The 20,445-nt window shown below is 40.1% G+C and overlaps 1 protein-coding gene across 3 annotated transcripts in view; it reads left to right on the top strand.

The window, feature by feature from the left end:
• Positions 1–20,445, top strand: part of LOC126161296 (clusterin-associated protein 1) — a 161,791-nt gene that overhangs the window by 50,791 nt on the left and 90,555 nt on the right. For all 3 annotated transcript variants that reach the window (XM_049917039.1, XM_049917038.1, XM_049917037.1), the window contains exons 4-5: positions 8,522–8,617; positions 8,958–9,175. In XM_049917039.1, the coding sequence (XP_049772996.1) occupies positions 8,522–8,617; positions 8,958–9,175 (314 nt within the window). The remainder of the gene's footprint in view (positions 1–8,521; positions 8,618–8,957; positions 9,176–20,445) is intronic.

Raw genomic sequence — 20,445 nt, 5'->3', positions numbered from 1 at the left:
TATGCTGCAGATGATCTTCCATGCACATAATTATGCTTAGTACCTGTTCCTTGGACAACGATTGTCCTTTACTACATGACACCGGAGACATGATTTTAGTTCTCTGTCCAACATGCAACTTGGAACTACTTGGCTATACACATGTTACAATATCACTTTCACTCGTTAAGCATCTATTGTCACCACTGTACTCTTCATGTACATTGTCTGAACAGTTGAGCGTATACAAAAGCACACATTCCACTTACTCATCTTGCAGAAATGCTGATATTCCACCCGCCACATCTGTCTCATCTGTGAAATTCCTAGGGGTTCCTTTCTGACAGAGTGTCAACTTTGGCAACTGTTGTTGTAGATGTAATGTGATGTTTGCTTTATTTATCATTGCCATTGCTCTGCTTTGTATCAACACCAGTAGTGCTATTATGAATTACTCATTGACTAATCAGTTCAACTATGCTTTGCGGCTGCCAGTCCTGCCCCCTGTTGCCATTAGCAGCCAATATTGTGGTTGCATGGTAGACAATGTGTGGGGTATTAAATGCCATAAACATTGTTGGCCTTTTGCGACCTCACACTTAAGGGCTTCCTATAATGTCTTATCAGCCTTTTCGGAATATCTTCTTTGAGAGCAATGTGACAACTCGGGGGTATAGGATAAGGTTCACAAAAGAAAGGCTTATCTTCCTTTACTTTAATAAATATGCATACAGACTTCTTAATTATACTTGGTTTATCAGAAAATCTTTACTGACATTTTAACAATATTATGAAAAGGAAAGTTGCGATTCACCGTATTTCGCAGATGCTGTGATGCAGATACACACAACAAAAAGACTGTCACCAATAAGTTTTTGGCCAGCAAGGCCTTCATCAAAAATAGACAACAGACACATATGCACACACACACACAGACAAATGCAACTCACACACACATGACTGCAGTCTCTGGTAATTGAGACCAGTGTGGTCTGTGTGGGTGAGTTGCATTTGGTCACACAAAGACCCGTGTGTGTGTCTGTTGTCTATTTTTGACAAAGGCCTTGCTGGCCGAAAACTTACCTGTGACAGTATTTTTGTTGTGCCTATCTGTGACTCAGTGTCTCTGCTACATGGTAGTGGCAACTTTCCTTAGCATAAGATTGTTACATTCCATCCTGGGTTTTCCATTGTTTGATTACTCACATTTTAATAAGATATTTTCTTCTTTCAGTATATCTGATTCTTGAGATTTTTATTTAATATTTTCTGTGCAATAGGATAGTTTGTGTTGCTGGTATACACCCTCTGCCTGCACCCATTCATCCAAACTGATAACTGGATGGTAGTCAGGCCAGTGTAAAAGGCCAAATAGCTTATACATGATGTATTGTTTCCTAGGTGGCTGTCCCTTTGATAACATATGGTTTGCCTTTTACAAGACTGGAATAGGCAGTGGTAGCTTGGTGTACAAGCCACATCTTACAGCAGCGATGTGCCAACTTCCCTTCTGGTCCCATCTGATAGTCCTCCCATGAACCAGGATTCTGGGCAAATTTTCCGAATTCTCCCCATTTCCTAAACCTCAGCAGTCCTTTTCCTTCAGCCCTCTTCCTTCCCCCTGCAACGGTCTCCCAGAAGAAGTAGTTACTGACCGTGAAAGCATGTAAATTTCAGTACTTTTATGTGTGTTTTCTTCTGTTGCTGGTTTTGAAAAATTGATTATTTTCTTTGATATATTAGGTTCTAATTATGTACTGATTGTAGCAGATAGTTGCGTTTCTTCCTTTAATTTGTTTTCCTTTATTACCAGTGATCCCAACAACATATGCTCTTGTTATCAGCGTTTAGGACAAGGGAACTTTTTTCTCACTGCTGATTGCAATTTCTGTGATATTAATTACCGTATTTACTCGAATCTAAGCCGCACCTGAAAAATGAGACTCGAAATAAAAGAAAAAAGAAATTCCCGAATCTAAGCCGCACCTGAAATTTGAGACTCGAAATTCAAGGGGAGAGAAAAGTTTTAGGCCGCACCTCCAAATCGAAACAAAGTTGGTCCATTGTAATATGAGACACAATTTAGGTCAAATGAATGACGATACAGCTACAGTAGTTTGGTTCGAGTCGTAAGCTTAGCAGTTAAGCTTTACCAGGTAGCCATTGTTATGCGTCAGGCTCTCCGTCCGTATTTATACGGGTGCCCTTCCTTTTTCACGTGCTTCGTCTGGTTTGAATTGATTGCTTATTTTGCTTTGATCTGATAAGTGCCGTTTTCTTTGTTGTAGGTGTTTACATCAGTCACTCTAAGCTGAAAATGCATTACTGTACAGTGTCATTCATTGTTTGTCGCATTCTGATAGTGCGTGTTTACGGCCTCTTGCCGCTCGCGGCATGGCTTGCTTTTGTGCGTGCTACCACCGCTTACAATTTAAAAAAAAGAGAGAAATCGTCTCATTAGCGAAACAATGGCAAGAGACTGCTATTTGTTGTTACTTACACTGCTGCTTTCTTTGATAATGATCAACAAGAACCAAATAATAGATGCGTATGATACAACATGTTCTGAACGAGAGTTAGGCGAAAATTTTTCTCCGTTTGAAAATCCTTGTGCCCGCTTCTTTAGTACATCAAATTCTGCACAGAAATTAGAGTCATCTTAGATTTAAAAATCTAGTCAGTTGCCGTGCTTCATTTCTGACTGTATCACTATTAGGCATAAGAATAATACGAATATAAACATGACACGATACGTATATTCTTCCGCGTTTGCTATTGTCTCATTCAAGTTTCGTAGTTTATTAGGCAGACAGGATTTAAATGAGATAGCAGCAAACACAAAAGAATACATGGCAAAATGTTTATATTCGTATTATTCTTATGGTGAAGAGAATACTGCATGTGATTCACATTTCATCAGGTTCCTATTAGCAACCATCTATTCTCACAGGTAGGAAAAAATTCAGAACGTAGAGTTGGCCATATTGACAAACATCCCAAACAGTCTTGCCAGTCGGATTTTAGTAGTACATTTAAATTGTGCTACATTCGAAGATGAACAATACGGAATTTGTATTTGCTTCGTTGGATAATGTATGAAAATGCAGTGGTCGAAACTCGGGGCGGAGAAAAAAAGCTCGTCTTTCACCTCTTTTTTTTTTTTGACGCAGAGGTTTTGGCACCCGTATTTATCTTTGTGCCTACAAGGCATGCCTGTGTAGCGCTACATATATTCGACGGCAGAAGTTAGTTGTGGCGGCACCTACCAACATTTTTCTGAACTTCCGCTTGCTTTGCACTCGATTCTAAGCCGCAGGCGGTTTTTTGGATTACAAAAACCGGAAAAAAGTGTGGCTTAGATTCGAGTAAATACAGTATATTTTGTTATCAGAATCTAAAGGAATATCAACTTTTGCCCAAAAAAATCACCAACTACATTAGGTTTTACCCATTCTTGCTCCAGTTTGCTCTTGCTCTTTCTCTAGTAACCTCTGATAAGTAGATATTAACCGTGTGAGTGCTACTACCTTTTCTGTGTGAAGGCCTGCTTCCATTGTTATGTCTATAACCTGGCCCCTGCTCCAGAATGTGTTTTACTTCCTGATGATTGATGCAGAAAAGGCCTGTATATCAGTCGATTTGGAGGTACATTGCTGATATTGTTTTAATGAAATGTCTGATTCCTGCTACGACCTTTATTATTCACTCTGGTTTTTTAAACTTTATTGTATCTTGTTTCGTTTTTCTGTTGAAATCATGGTGGATTCCAATTTGCATTATTATTATTATTATTATTATTATTGTTATTTGGTGACGAGTTTTCCTCTTTCTAGTTTGGCACTCCATGGATGTTGAATGCCTGCTGTAGGAAATGGTCCATTAGAGGGCACAGTATCGTTGCAGTGCTGCACTCGCATACCAAGCGCACCAGCTGTCTCACCATGTGGACATGCCAGTAATAGCGTTTCCCACAAACAGCATGAATATGGCCACCCAACAGGTTCTGTACTCGCGTCACATATTGTTGGTCACTGTTATTGCTGTGCTATGGACTTGTTTCTTCTATGTAGTCGTGTTTCGGATTGTCTCTCTCTCTCTCTCTTTGTTAGTGGCTTGGTTGACACTGTTGTAGTGAAACTTGTCACTTTGCACCTTGTTGTTGCTTAGGTTGCTTTGGGCTTCTCCTAGTTTATGTCACGTCCACTGTCAGTCAGCCATGTTTAGCTCATCTACCATCTGATATCACGTTCTCTTCTGCAGACAGCCCGATGCCCTTGTGGTATTGCCCTTTCCCTTGGGGGTTCTGACATGGGTGCCAGTATCCAGCTTCTTACACACATTTTGAGGGCTCCTTGTGTGTTAGACACCCAATATCTCTTTTTAAATTTTTTTACCATTTTTTCCAGGAAGTGAAATCCTGAGAGTGCGTGTTCCACACTCAGCAGAATCCCCTTCTAGGTAACTGAGGATACACTTTATCTTTTTCATGTCATTCCAACACTTTAGTACTGACTTAGAAAAATTCTCTTAAGAAATATACAGGTGTAAATCCCCATCTGGTTTAAATTTTGAAATCATTTTATTGAACTTTGGTCCATTTTTCAAATGATTTTTCTAGTAATTCTATTGGAAACCAACAATTCTCATTACATTTAATTTAATTAACCTCATCCTTAGTTTTTGATAACTATTTCCAGAATTTTTGAAATTCTGCCTCAATTTTCTCCATATTAGCAGATGAATTAGGTGTACTGACAGATGATTCAATCTTTTCTTGAATCTTTTGTTCAGTTAAATCATTAACATGCTCCTCCAATGTTGTAAAGGTTGAACCTGAGATTTCAGTGTCACCTGCATCTTTACTTTGCACTAAAGCATTGAGTTTACTGTAGTGTCTGAAATTTTGTTATGGGCCTCTACAAAGTCGTGTTCATTAAATTCCTTAAGATGTTTTGTATCTGTATTTACTTCTTTGTTTGTATCTGTATTTACTTCTTTGATTACTAATGACTAATGTGGTTCACATCCCAGTTATAGATTGCCTGTGTAACAGCTTCCATTTGCAACAAAAATTTGATTTTCAATATTTCATATAATTATTAATGGAATTTAAAGTGCTGTCATAATTTGTTCATTAAAAGGCATAATCTTATTTTAAAGGATTAACACAATAAGACAAGTATTATAGTTAGGAACTGTTTCATGTCCTGAGGCAATGTAGCTCACTACACACAAATTACCCCAACAACACTCATCTGATATTTGAGAATGAGGGCACTTAGTCAGTTCCAGTGACCTTTAAACACAATTTCTAATGTTTGTGTAACATTTTCTCAGAAAATGATGAAATTTATTTTGTACTACTTTTCACTGTTCTTGCAGCAAAACCTTGGCATTGTGCATGACACTTTAATTTATTACCCCTTTACCACTAAGCTCCATTCACAACACATTTTGCAGATGGTAACCACATATACCACTGAATGTACCAACAAAATTATATCATTGTAAAACACACAGTTCAGGAGATATGACAGCATAAGCAGTGAGATGCGTAGAAAATAACTGTTGCTTAAAATGGAGTGCAGATTACCCAGAGTGTATTCATTCAGTGTTTCATGATGAGAGCACTAAGCAACTTCTTACAGACCTTAAAGCTAATGTCAAACTTTTTGTCATTTGCATACTTAACATCAAATGTTTAACATATTAACATTATAAAGCAATCAGACATTGAAGCTGTTTTATACATAGGAGTTTTGATTCGTTAAAGAACAGATGTTTGCTGTGGATCTTCATATTTTCATGGGGCAAAGACTGTTCCATAAAATTTCGGGTGTGCAGCTGCAGTAATTCAACTTCTTCTTCTAATATTTTGGCCGAATACCGTCTGGCCGTCTTCAGAGTGAGCTGAGGTGACTGACACTCCGGCAGTTGCTCTGTCGTTTTAAACCCGGACTGGGCCCAGAGAGATAAGAAACGGACACGTGTCAGTAGAAACAGTGCAATAAGAAGCGACGGTAAGATACGCGGTGCATCGGGAATGGAGTAAAGTGTGATGCAGTATACGAGGAAGGAAAGAACGAAAATTAAGGTATAAGGAAGAAAGGAAGATTTAGAGTTTGAAGTTCCATCGAGACAGAGTACGAGTCGAGTTTAGAGGAGGGACTCGATTGTGCCCTTTATAAGGAACCATCCTGGAATTTGCCTCGAGTTACTTAGGGATGTCCAGGAAACCTAAATGTGGATGGCTGGAGGGAGATTGAGTTTCTGGCCTCCCAAATACAAGTCCCGTTTCTTTCTACGCTGCTAGCTCACTCAGTACTGTGGAATGAAGACAGAAACGTTATAATGTGCTATAACTTCTGACTACTGGAGATCAGCTGCCCTCGTAATGAGACAATAACCAAATAATTAATTAAATAAATTCATTTGTCACTTTATGTCACTTTCCACAGTATGTTTAGCAATTGTAAACAGTAAACAGTATTGGCTGTTTTTAACCCTCATAATTAGCTAGAGCTTTATGATGTTCCTGCCATATATAATGTGGGGTAGAATGTTTGCTGGCAAACTGAAAAAAATTCTTTGATACTTTTACAAGAGTCAAACATGTTAATTCCGTGCATGGTGTCAATTGAGGCTGAAACAGATGAAATTAAGTGACTAAAAAATTTTACAGTGACATTTTTCTTTATTTACTGATCTTAAAACAAAATGGAGGGCTTGGGGGAGAAAGTAAGAACCTGAACCAAGTGAGAACAAATTACAGACAGTTATTTACATTTACATTTAGTTGTTAAAAATGATTACGTGATTACTACTCACTACATACCAGAGAGAGAATGAGGTGTGTGTGTGTGTGTGTGTGTGTGTTTTCCATAGAACTTTGCGTGACACTTTAGTAAGTTATTTTTCTTTTTCACGTGTCTGTTTGCTGCTTATATTTTGTGAGTAATGATCTATCCCTACATGCATTATTACATATCATCCATGGATTTGCCAGAAGTTTCAAAACATAACATAGGGAGTGTTTGTTCACTAGAAAGATCTGAAATTCATAATACCAAACACAGGCTGCATTTTCACAGCAGCTTAAGTGAAATTATACAAGAAAGGCATCTCACTGGCTTCTGGTGATGGGAGCATCAAATCCTTCCAGGTGAACTTCGTAGTGTACAGTTCACACAATTTCATTCTTGCAAAAGGAAAGGAGATCCCATTGATGATGAAGTGGGAACACAAGTTTGGGCTGGACTAACACTGGGAAGGAAGGCATTCCCCTCACATCCACCGTAATCAATTATAATCACCACAGCAAACCTAAATCTGGATGACCAGAAGGGATATGGAACCTAACTCAAACTTAATATAAATTGAAACTTCCTGGCAGATCAAAACTGTGTGCTGGACCGAGACTCGAACTCAGGACCTCTGCCTTTCGCGGGCAAGTGCTCTACCAACTTTATAAATTCACTGCCATAACCAGTACACCACCTTCGTTGCTGTCACTCTTCCAATGCACAAACACATTATATAAGCACCATCCTTGTTAATTAACCTTTCTTGTAGCCTTCCTCTCCTAAATTTTGGGACTGCTATGACTAAACATAGCATAGTTTGAAACTTAGCATTTCTGAATCCATTTGCTGAAAACATTTACGAACCTCTATAACAGAAGAACCAAACCATTTCAGCTATTTTGTATGTATGCCACCCATACATATGCAATAAGCATAGGGATGCAGATATTAATATTGACCTCCCTGTCAGAATGCAGAAGTGCAATTTCAGTTAGATACAGGTATCTCACCATCTTTTATCAATGAGGATACTTGCATTCTAATGGATCTACTGAGAAAATGTCTATAGTGGGCAACCCAGTCCTCTCATCTAGGCTAGTAGGACGATGTATGGTAACAACTATTCGTAAAATAGTTAGCCAGGGTTAATGCTGTGGTGTTACATACCACTCCAGGCAAGTGACATGTATCCCTATGTATTCTTACTGATGAATGATACCTACAAAAGAAAACAACAAAACAAGCTATCATAGAGGAGAATGTGGTTTGATATTACATTTGCATGTGGATAATACATGTCTTAAAGACAGGACAGCAGCTCAGTAACTTAGCGAAAGGAAGTACAAAATATGGAAGCCCCTAGCATTGCCAGCCTACTCTGGAAAACTGGGAAGTCATCAGAGAATATATAACTCTGACAACAGTTATGATGTTTACTTAAACAAATTAAATTTCATTCCGATTCGTTCATCCTTCAGATATTTTGCATCAAACATTACAATTTGACAGAAGATCAGTATTTTACATTGTCCTGCATTACTTTTACCTACAGTTAAACAGATTCCTTTCTTGGAAAACTGAATGTACATAATTACTTTCATTTATTGTTTCCATCATTGTATGACCATTTAACTGCAATTCTCCTATAATATAAATTTTAAGAAGAATTTGAAATTATTTCAGTTAAATATGTGTATGTTTCATTTAATACTGAAGTAAAGATCTTGTTGATGTTTTAGGCAAATGAAATAAAAAAAGTTAGATCACTAGCTTCAGAGATAACTGCTAAAGGAGCGGCTCTTTATGACTTACTGGGAAAAGAAGTTGAGATGAGAGTAAGTAAGCATCCGATTTCTTTGTTAAGATACCATTTACATATTTAAAGTCTCTTTGTTACAAAACCAATTATTTCACTATAAAATTCCAAGCCTGTGGAAACTAACCAATTTCTATATCCATAAATAAATAATTTATTTTATTTTTTTATTTAGCTGCTGTTGCACATTTGTAATTTTATGATTTGTGGTGCTCATTTTATCTATAGACCACTAAAATTGCTGTGTGGCTGTCATCTATGTATATCTTCCAAACTAAGCTATAACTCTCTGGATAAATCATTTGATAAGTAATTTCTCTCTCTCTGTCTCTGGATAGTATTTTATGTGTTCTTCACAGGAAGCGCGCAGTAGTTGCATAGCAAAGCAGATGGAAATTGGGGAACTTGAAGAGGCTATGAAGAAAGCTGTTGAAATGTTAAAATCAGACATAAACAATATAAAACAGCTCATAGAAAATGTTTCAACAGGCGAGGCAAGTCTTGACTCCAAAATTGAAAAGAAGCGGATTGAACTGGACAGAAACAGTAAACGATTGCAAACTCTGAGGAAAGTGAGGTGAGAGTGATACTATATAAATATCTCTCAGATAGTTTTTTTCCATGCTAGAGGAAATGGGAAATTTGTATGAGAAGCACAAATGTATCGACAGATTCATTAATTTATTAATTTCTTTATTTGTTCCTCTGTGGCACAATGTACAGTTTATGAATGTTGTCAGTGATCGACGAAATGACTTCTGAAGTAATCTGCACACACTTGAAAGCTGTGCACATTAGCAGTGTGTTGTCATCCACGACAGTGCACTGCGGAAGAGGAATACTGTGAACTTCTGACAGGCTGCCACGGGCGAGTGCCTATTCTAATCCTCGCGTGCTACGATCGCACTCAGTTATTATGTTAATGTTTCTTGCATACATTTGCGTTGCCTTATTGTGTTCATTGTATGTTATGGTAATTGCCATATATGCCACAGTCTAATAAAGTTTATTAACATTCCTGGTTTTGTTGTGTGTCCAACTTACAACACAAGTGACAACAAGTGTTGGATTGTTCTCTGCACAGTTTTTAGTCTGTGGTTGGGCATCCATTGCGTCTCCGATGTCTGATGATGCTACTGATGAGTTTGTGCACTGTTAGGTTGATCAGTTGGGGGTTCTTACTATGGCATTACAGCATCTCAGTCACCGGTGCGACACACTGTAACCCAGGTATTGCAAACACTTGCCTCTTTTCTGACCAGTCCAGTTCTGTTTCAATCTATGCTGCCTGCCGTATTTCTGGCTTATGGTGAGATCCAAAGAATGGGAAGTTTACAAAAACTGTTGCAGTAGCATTTTCACGCATTTGTATTGACTGATGTTACCTTATGCCATGCTTTGTTTTTGTCTCGGTTATCGCTCCGCGTGTATCGACTCCTTTGCCAACTAGCCCCCACACAATAAGATGGGTCACATAGCTCCTGTTTGCAATGCAAAATTCCAACAGATGCCGATTTGGATGTTAATTATGTATCGGCAATTTCCGTTACAACCAATAAGATTTTTATTGATGTCCTGATTTATCAGAAGATTTTGCACATGCAAGTCGACATGGATACAGCTGTGTCATTGTCAGCTTGCAAATGTACACGGACTTGGGTTTTCCCCTCTTTAGCACGAGTGTCGCATACATTAGTCACTCGGAATAAGCGAAGCATTCCGATATTAGGTGGTTTCTCGGTCCCAGTACATATAAATCTGTGGTTCACCTGCTGACTTTCATGGTGATGACCAGTTCGTGTACCAAAAATCTGTTTCATTTTGACGCCTTTAACCTTTTTGGATTTGCTGACATTTGATGACATTTATCTCGTCTCTGATCAGGTGCCTTATACACAACTTCACTCTTTATGCACTGAATTTTCCACTCTATTTTCTGCAGGCTTGGGTTGTGCCAATAATTTCAAAGCCAACATCACCATGAAACCTACAGCCAGGCCCCTTTTCTTTTGGGCTCACCCAGTGCCGATGGCACTTGGTGACCAAGTCAGGGCAGAGCTTGACCGCCTCACGGCCTCCGGTGTCATCCGACCGATTGCATCCAGCAAATGGGCTACACCTTTGTCATTGTCAAGAAGACATCTGAACGGTTATGGCTTTGTGATGATATGAGTGTTTCTGTCAATGCTCAGTCTATCACTGACACATATCCCTTGCCATGCCGAGACGAACTTTTTGCTAAGCTCACTAGTGGTCAGTATTTTTTCGAGATCATATTCTCTGATGCATATTTGCAGCTTCCTGTTGATTCTGGCTCTCAACGGCTCTCGGTCATTAACATGCCTTTTGGCTCGTATCAATACTTGCGGTTACCATTTCACACGGCCAGTGCTCCAGCGATTTTTCAATTGTTTCTCGAGCATCTCACATTGTATGTGCCTGGCTGTCTATTCAGGTAAGATTGCTTCTTATCATCAGTTTTTGCTGGAAGCTGTATCAGTTGCACAACAATTACACGCCTTGCTGCGTAAGGGGACGTCTTCTCATTGGTCGCAGGCATGTGAAATGGCATTTAGCAAAGTGAAGTCTATGTTACAATCTGCACCTTTGCTTGTAACCTACCAGCTGGGTCAACATTTAGTTTCAGCAACAGATGCATCCCAGCATGCACAGGGGGCAGTGTTAGCTCATAAATATTCTGATGGCTTCGAGGAGCCTATTGCATGTGCATTGAAGATGCTTAATTCACCTCAGGCTAGATAGTCACAAATAGAAAAAGAAGCCCTTGCCATTGTTTATACCTTAAAGAAGTTTCATGTTTTCCTGTATAATGTAAAATTCAATCTCATCATGGGTCACAAGCCATTAGTTTCACTGTTTAACCCCTCAGCATCATTGCTAGAGAAAGCAGCACATCACCTTCAGTGTTGGACACTGTTCCTCTTTCGGTGCAGCTATGAGGTTCACGTCTGCTCCCTATCTAAACATGCGAATGCTGAAGTGCCCTCCTGTCTTCCGGCCAGTCCTGACCCAGTTTTTGATCAGGAGGAGTGATTGTGTTTCCATGTGGATGAATGCCTCTACAAACTGTCAACGGTTTTCAAATCTCCAGCACTGGGGTCGCACTGGCTAGTGCTACTGATCCAATGTTATGGAAAGTGACACATTGCATACAACATGGCTGGCCTGAGGTGCCTCCATCATGGGCATACAATGCCCTCCTTAAATATTATGTGTTTTGACATAATTTCTCTGTTGTTAATGGTGTTCTACACTTCGATACGGACTATTCAACTGCTCGCTTAACGGTTCCCTCAGCTCTCTAATTGGAGATCCTGCAATTGCTGCATGATGTTCACTGGGGTGGGGGGTAGGGGGCATGTCACTCACCAAGGTGTTAGCTGGCTGTCACGTTTTTTGGCCTGGTTTGGACAGCAGCATCACTCGTTTGGTTACGGCCTGTTCTCAGTGCACATTGCAGCAAGCTGCCTTGCAGGCAACATTGTCTCCGTGGTGACAGCCTTTGCAGGCCTGGGACTGTCTCTACACAGATTTTGCCGACCCTTTCCTTCGTGCATACTGGATAGTAGTAATTGATGCATATTCTCGGTTTCAATCTGTTGTTTGTTGCCCATCAATGACAGCCTCTGCCACCATGGCAGCCCTGTCCAAATTTTTTTCCTTCGAAGGACTTTTGGTAACATTAGCCTCTCATATCAGCCCTCAGTTTGTGTTGCAGAAGTTTCCCGCCTCCTGCAACATCCGTGTGATTCGCCACATTTTTGCCCTGCCCTTCCACATGCAGTCCAACAGTGAGGCCAAAAGGTTAGCTAGAACATTCAAAGTGTAAATGAAAAAGTGCACGATGCGGTTCCCATACAAAATTGCCTCGAATCAATTTCTGTCTTCCTATCGATTTCTGCTGTTCAGGTAACAACAGCCCTGCCGAACGGCTTCACAGGCGTTGACCCTGAAAGCTCGTGCATCTCCAGCGGCCCAGCCAGGGACACCAACTGGTGCCGTCACTGTCCCACTTCCGGCCTGGGGTGGCTGTCTGGGCAAGCAGGTTTGATCATCACACAAAATGGGTCCCCACCATCATCTCCCGATTTCGTGGCTGCCATCTGTACGATGTCCGTACGGAGGAAAGTCTCTGTGCACATCACTGTGACCAGTTGTGCCTGCTCGTGGACAACTGGACAAACCTGGCTGGGACACCGTGCCAGTTGGCGTCGCTCACGGACCACCTGGTATGGCTGTGTGTCTGCCACAATGTATGAGGGTTCCCCCACCATCGGTATACGAACCTGTCACAGCTTCTCCAGTACCGCTTCCAGTAACGATGTAGCTGCTGTGCACACCGGAGCCATCTCCTCCACCTCCAATTACAGGGGCACCAGCACCACTATGCCCAGGACCTAATGTGGACGTGGAGCTCACGCCAGCATCACCCGTCCTACTTTACGGGTTGACACGAGAAGGTGGACTGCGATACTGCCTGCACCCCGAGTACTTCTGACCGTACGCTCCAGGATCGGCACATTGTCTCGGTCAGAGCCTCGCAAAGGAAGACACCGTGGACGTCTCACGAATCCGAGCTGTTCCCCGAGGGAAGAGGAATGAGGTAATGCACACAGACTCGAAAGCTCCACACGTTAGCAGTGTTTCGTCATCTGCGAGAATGTGCCACGAAAGAGTAATACTGTGAATCTCCGAAAGAGCTCACCACGTGCAAGTGCCGCACTACGCTCGCACTCGGTTATAATGTTATTATTGCGTGCACACATTTGCATTGTGTTCGGTGTGCACTGTGGTGATTGGCATACGTGCCACAGTCTGATAAAGTTGTACAAACATTCTTGGTTGTGTTGTGTGTCCAAGTTACAGCAACTTCTTAAATTTTTGCAGATCTCATAAATAGTCATATAGCATAACTAGTTCTGTCACATATTATTTTATACTATCATAGCAAGGAAGTTTTGGCATAAAGTAAATAATTTATAAATAAAGGAAACCAGTCACCAGATAGTAGAAGTACGATATTGTAGTGCCTGCGATATTCCAAATTACGATGTAATGTTCCTTCAGACATTTTACACGAAAGTTGCTGGCCTGGTTTCGGGAGATACATACGATATTGCAGTGCTTGTGGTATTCCAAATTATGAAGCAATTTTCCATTGGCCATGCATGTATTGGTACAGGTTGTAGACAGATGGTTGACAACATAATAGAAGTTTGGGTCCGGCCAGGAGTCGTGCACAGATAGCCTAACAGTAAGGTGATTGCTCTCGATAAGTGGGAAATCCGGGTTTGAGTCCTGATACAGCACAAATTGCCATTATTGTCATTGCAACACACACACACAAACACAAACACACACACACACACACACGCACACGCACACGCACACGCACACACAAAACTGAGGACTTACAGTGTGCCAGCAGGACACACACTGCTGGTATTGCAGTGTAGCTAATGGATGGGGCTGGATGTTGTGTCTGATGTGGTGGGTGGAGGGACAATGGTGTAGGAAGCAGAAGGAGGGTTTGTGGACGGGTAGCTAGCAACTCGGAGGGAGGCAGCTGGGAATGTGGCAGGTGCACAGGCTAGGCACGTGATACCTGGGTACCGGCACTGGTGCTGTGCTGTGCAGTGCAGTGCACAGGTAAAAGCATAGGCTGGGAGATGGTGATAATAAATGGCTTTTTAAGCTTTTTACTAAACGTGCTGAGATCATTTACATCTCTAATTTCTTGAGACAGGCTGTTGTCTAGTTTTAGTCCATGATATAACACGCTGTTGTGTGTTTTAGATTTGTTTCCACTGTTTAGATATAAACCAGTAAATCCCTCATGCTTTAAAGAATTGAACACCCATGTATAAAACAGCTTCAGACTTCTAATTACTGTACAAATGAGATAATGTATTAGATATTTGATGATAAGCGTGTTATCGAGATAAACTTTAGAAAAGATTTTAAATTATATTTAAAGTTTGTCGGACACCATTATGCACTATTATTATGTAACACTTGACAAGTATAATCTGGGGTATTTGGACTCCATTTTAAACAAAAGCTAGTTTTAAGGCATCCCACTTTTTATGACCTGAAATCTCCTGGACTATGAGTCATACAAAAATATAACTGTGCTGGTTCATTCAGTGGTATTTGTTGATACTGTTTGCAAAATATGCTACAAATAAAGTTAGTAGAAAAGAAGTAATAAATTAAAATGTCATGAGCTGTTGGTGAAGTTTCACTGCATGAACACTGGAAATGTAATAATCAGTAAACCTTATTTTTTCCTTTCATCATTTTGTGAAGTTCTCAGTGAGCAAAAGCTTTGCAACAATTTAATGTTACATGTAAAGTTTTTTTTGCAAGTCATCTAGTGCTCTCATTCTCACATACTGGACAAATATAGTCCAGGTATTTGTGTGGCGCGAGTTAAACTACCGCGAGACGTATATATAGTTTCTAACAGTAATAATTGTCTTACTGTGTTAAACCTTTAACACTACATTATACCTCCTAATTTAGCATATTATGACAACATTTTAAATTTGGTCATTAATTATGCAAAATATTGCTGCCCCTGGAAGCCATTAGACCTGCAGTCTGGCTGGATTACGGTTCCGTGGGCTGGTCACTTAGTGATACAGATGGTGACACACTCCGATTCTGTGCTCAGGTACCGAGCCGTCCGTGGCCTACATATTGAGCTTCTTCCTCTGATTTGGCATTACTAGTGTACGATCGGTGTGTTTTTATTCAGTCAGAAGTTCTTACAGTTTGTCTTCATTACATTTAGTTTTACTCTTTTGTCCAATGACAAGAACTTCATGGTCTAAAACTGTGCTTTGAGAGCATCATTGACTTTTTTTTGTCAACTATGTGGTAATTTTTCTGTAAATGAGTACAGTGCTGTCTTTGGCATGCAGTATTTTCTCTCCATTTGTAGCACACTGTGGGAAATTATGAATATAGATTACGAAAATGATTGAGCCTGATACTTTCCCCTGAGGTACAATTATATTAACATGTTTTGAGTCTTGTACCAGTACATGAAATTACAGTTTATCGTGCAGTACACAAAATTTCAACTCAGTACAATCTCTTTCCCGTGTAAGTCTCAAACCACTTATTTGCCACACTTATAGTTTCTAATATCTCTCATTTATGTAACAATATTCAGTGGTCAACATTATCAAAAGCTTTTTAGATTCGACAGGATACCAGTTACGATGTCACCTTTCACCACAGCTTCGTGAAGCTTTTGTGAACTGTGTTACAGCACAGGAATGCTCGACTGTATGACCTGGAAACAAACAGCTTGGTATTATATGGTATATAGTTGTTCTCTATGAGATCAGAAGAAAGTCTGTGTTTGCAGCAAAGAGAAAAAGAAATGGTGTAGTGGTACAGGTAAAATCGGCACATTGGCTTGTTTCCATCAGGTACGATCATCCTCAGACATTCATTGCCTCAGTGGTAACACTTGACACTGTTGTCAGTAATTTGTGTCGAACTGGTGCCGATCTGTGCCTTACACCTTGATGTGTTACCCCAATGATTATCTGTAGACGCTCATGCCTCACCAGTAGTCGACAAGTTGACTAATACGTGACCTGTGGGAGCTCTGCCTCTATACCAGTTACAGCGGTTACTGTGTCCCCTGCAGAGATGCCTTCATATGCTAAAAATTATTAAGAATTTTTAATTCTATCTGTAAAGATGTGTTTTATAATTTTAGCACCTTATCCCCTCAGCACTGTACCAAGCACAGCTTCTTTACCTCCTGTTTCCTTTGACTGTGGTCCACCTTTCTTTGTAAGCATATAAGTTAAACTCTTCATTATCTGTCCATTTTAACTGTGCAATCATACCTCCATCTGTACACTCGCGGTCATTCTTCCCGTGGAACAGGGTTGGAGAACTCAGTTAGTGGTACAAAAGTACCCTCTGCCACACAGCATTAGGTAGCTCGCAGAGTACGACGTAGATGTAGAAAGACACCATCTGTTGTCACCAGTAACAATACGAGATAGGAATAGTCAGTGTTGTTCACGAGTCAATTGATGATGAGCGAGCAGAGATGCACACGTGGCCATCTGCCAGTTTTTGTGAATTTGGCTTAGAGCACGCTGTACCCGTACACCCGATTTTTGAACCTTTGCTGTTGATTGTAAATATTGCACAATTGTGGAATCATCACAGTTCATCACATGTGCCGGTTCTTGGGTACGGCTGATGTGGATTGTTGTGGATTAATACGTTTAACAGGGTGTATACGACCCGGGACAACTGGGAGATCCGGGAAAAACCCGGGAATTTTTTCATCCGAGAGAAAACCGGGAAAAACCCGGGAATTTTTTAGAATTCTGGGAATTTTTCATTGTTTTAGTTTTCAGTTAAATTTTTGTAATCTTGACTGGTAAGAATCGATATTCTAACAAAGGATATTAATGTATCCCACTACTGCAGAATAATACTACAACAATAAAACGTGAACGAGAAAAAAATATGAAAATAAAACATAAATTGCAAAGGAAATCTGCCATATACACCAACAAAACACAGTGCTCATACAAGTGTTTGCCAACAGCAAAATGTGTCAAAGGCTTTAGGAAGACTATGCAATGCTTCATAACAACAAAATGCCTCAGATGAGCGTGACGTCACAACTATTTAAATTAGATTCATTATAGCAGTTACGAGCGGGTTCATGCGCATGCACAGTTGAGTGGCGTATTAGTTGTACCTTCTCCCCCTTCTGGCTACAGAAATGTGGCTGTTGGCTGTGTAAGCAGTTGCAGCAAGCAGCTAGATGCTACCAGGAAAAATTTTACTGTCGCGCCCAAGCTGCCAGATTCACGCATGCGCAGCAGGGGGGGGGGGAGGGCAAACACCGATGTATCTGACCCGGATGACAATTGCGCAGGGGGGGGGGGGGGGGGGGGCAAATCCATATTCTTGAGAATAAAAAACCTTGTTTCACAAAGCTCCTAGCAACCAGTGCACGTTGGTCTATCGATTACTCATAATTTCGAAACCCATCCCTGTTGGTTTTTGAATCTGTGCATAGTGTATGTGATGTCTGTCAGGGGAATCCTCATCGCAACTAAAAATAAACTTTCCTGCAGGCAAAAGGGGACCAGGTTATATGAGCTTATCAGAGTAAAGCTGAACCGCTGTCTGATTATGTGGTTGACTGTATTTGCGACAGCGTTGTTATCCATTGTTTCGTACTACCAGAATGGAAATAAACGACTGACAGGAATAACGGGCAAGACAGATTACTTATTATCTTCTCAGAGTATCCAAGAAAATGAAATTTTGTCAGAAAAGTTTTGGCCAGACTGCTACGCTAGTAAGGGCCAGTTGTGCAGTCCCCGTCTAGCAGCCGCTTAACTTCTATTCTGGAAGTAGCGCGGAAAGTGGTTTGTACAAACATAACAACACTTAACCGGAGAATAATCAGGGATAATTAAACCGCTGATTTTGGCAGGGTTAATGAAGTTAAGCGGTGAATAAATATTGACAAAGGCAGGAATAGTTCCAGAATTAGTCATGACAAGATTGTTAGAATGAGGAAGAAGAAGAAACGGGGCATCACACCAATTAGGGAAGAACATGACGATTCCAAATTTATATAAAAATCTTGTACTACTACTTTTTGATCTCATGCTTGAGCAACTGGAGCATACGAATGAAATGTGAAACTATTTCCTAACATCAAGCTATTTGCTTGTAGTAGGCCTAATAGGCAATGTATGTTGCTCTTGGTGAATTATATTCTGTCGTGTTATAAAAATGACCATATGTGCCAAAACAGTCTCGTTTATTTGGTGTGTGTTACAATTTCTGCAGTGTTAGAAAGGCCTATTTTGTTTTATCTAGCAGACAGTGACAAAATAGACGTAATCATACTGAGAAACCACACCAGTCTTTGGTACTATTTGTATTAACACCTTACGCAGTATTAGACGATATTTCGATTTTTCATGTAGCAAAACGTTTGACGAACTTTGATGAGGTAACAGATTATTTCGCAAAAAGGAAAGCACGCCATGTAAAGCTGTAGAAAGATTAGAGAGAAAACAATGCTAGGAGCTAAGGATTGAAGGAGTGTGTACTGTCTTGCTGGTCTCTTGTCTTTACTGGTTTTATGTATCCTATGTTTAACTTTGTCACCCAAAACAGAAAGGCAATAAAGAGTGCAAATTTTATGAAGAGTTCTTGTTCTCTCGGTTACAAATAATCCCATCCAGTATTAATTACAAGTCTTTTTTTCTTTTTTTTTTTAAAAAAAAGAGGGTAAGGATGTCAAACTGGGCGACTGGGAGCAGATAGAATGCTGTATGAAGAGGGGTGGCACTCCACTCTGGCACACTTAAGACCAAATAACATGTCTTACATTTCCTCGAACATATATGTTTTATGTATCAGACTCTTCAGAAAGACGTGCGCTACAAAATGAACATATTTAAATTTTTGACGTTGTATCTCAGATGCAGGGGGGGGGGGGGGGGTCGCTACTATCTTAGTATTGCCCCGGTTCGGAAATATCGTAGATCGTAGATCCGAGGCTGATGCACAGAGCAGTCTGAGTTATATTGGGCAAGTGTGTAGTCTCCACGTGACCCATGTTTACATTTAGTGATTCTGCTGTTTCCTCCTCGTTTACTGCTCTCACGTTAAATGAAAACAAAATGGATTTCTGTGGCCAGGAGCTATCAAGTGAATTAAAATACAGTCATGTAATCACAGAAGGCTAATACATGTTCTTAGTTTCAGATTTTATTTTATTTCCACTTTTCTGGCAGTCGTGCATTAATCGCCTTGTAGAACAATGAAGTTAGTTTTGTCGGTTTGCTACAGAAATTTGACTTTTATTAACTTTTTATGCTGAGGCAGTCAATGTATTTTAAACGAAATGTTTGGTTTCTCACTATTGGCTAATTTCAACTGTTCACTGCATTTCAGGTGCACATTTTCATCTTCTAGCACTTATGGCATTATGCCACAATAAAGAATCAAAAATGAATTAATACAGTACTGGTACTCAAAGAAAATTTACATCCTGAAACCCACACTGAAAAGCTTAATATCCGGTCGAGGCCTACTTCATTGGGAATCTAGATATACGAATGTGCTATTTAAGTATGCACTTTAAATGTCCCATTTTAGTATGGTTCACAAAATTCCGATGCTCTTGGAGTATCCCCTGACGTCTCTTTTCTTTTATGACGTAATGTAAGATCTTTTAATGTTTTACGCGAACGAACATACGGGCTTCCTGCGTCGTAGCAGCTGCCAAAGCGCGGTGGCCCCAGTTATCTGGAGCTCTCTGACGACTACTGAAACGAACCTATTTCTAACAGGTAACGGGAAAATATTGTAAATGGTGGTTTGAAAAGCGTTACTTTCAAAGTAAATTTCCTTTTTCGCAAACTGTACTATGTGTGAGAATGTACTATGAATTTCTTGAATCACAGAGCGTTTGATGATGAGCCATTTAGAAGTATTTCCAGCCCAGAAGATCAGACATTCATGTCGTCATTATGAGCAAATTGATGTAGTGCTACAGAAGCTCTTTCTCCTCTGCGGTAGCTAATTTATTTGTGGAAAACTCTGAGGACAACTCACTGGACTCGTCTAAAATTTTTACTGGTACATTTGTTTGATATGCCTTTTAGTGTAACACACGTAAAAAATATCAACATTATATGTGAAAGCTTTGCTTTTCTTGTAGCAACACTATGTATATTAATTTAAAACATTAACTTTTCCTGTTTGTGTATGCGCACTACTTAACAATGATGTTGCTATTAGCTGACT

Source organism: Schistocerca cancellata, chromosome 2, assembly GCF_023864275.1.
Source record: "Schistocerca cancellata isolate TAMUIC-IGC-003103 chromosome 2, iqSchCanc2.1, whole genome shotgun sequence".
Lineage (NCBI taxonomy): Eukaryota > Metazoa > Arthropoda > Insecta > Orthoptera > Acrididae > Schistocerca > Schistocerca cancellata.
Note: the sequence above shows the minus strand (reverse complement) of the source record. Positions and strands in the feature narration are given on the sequence as shown.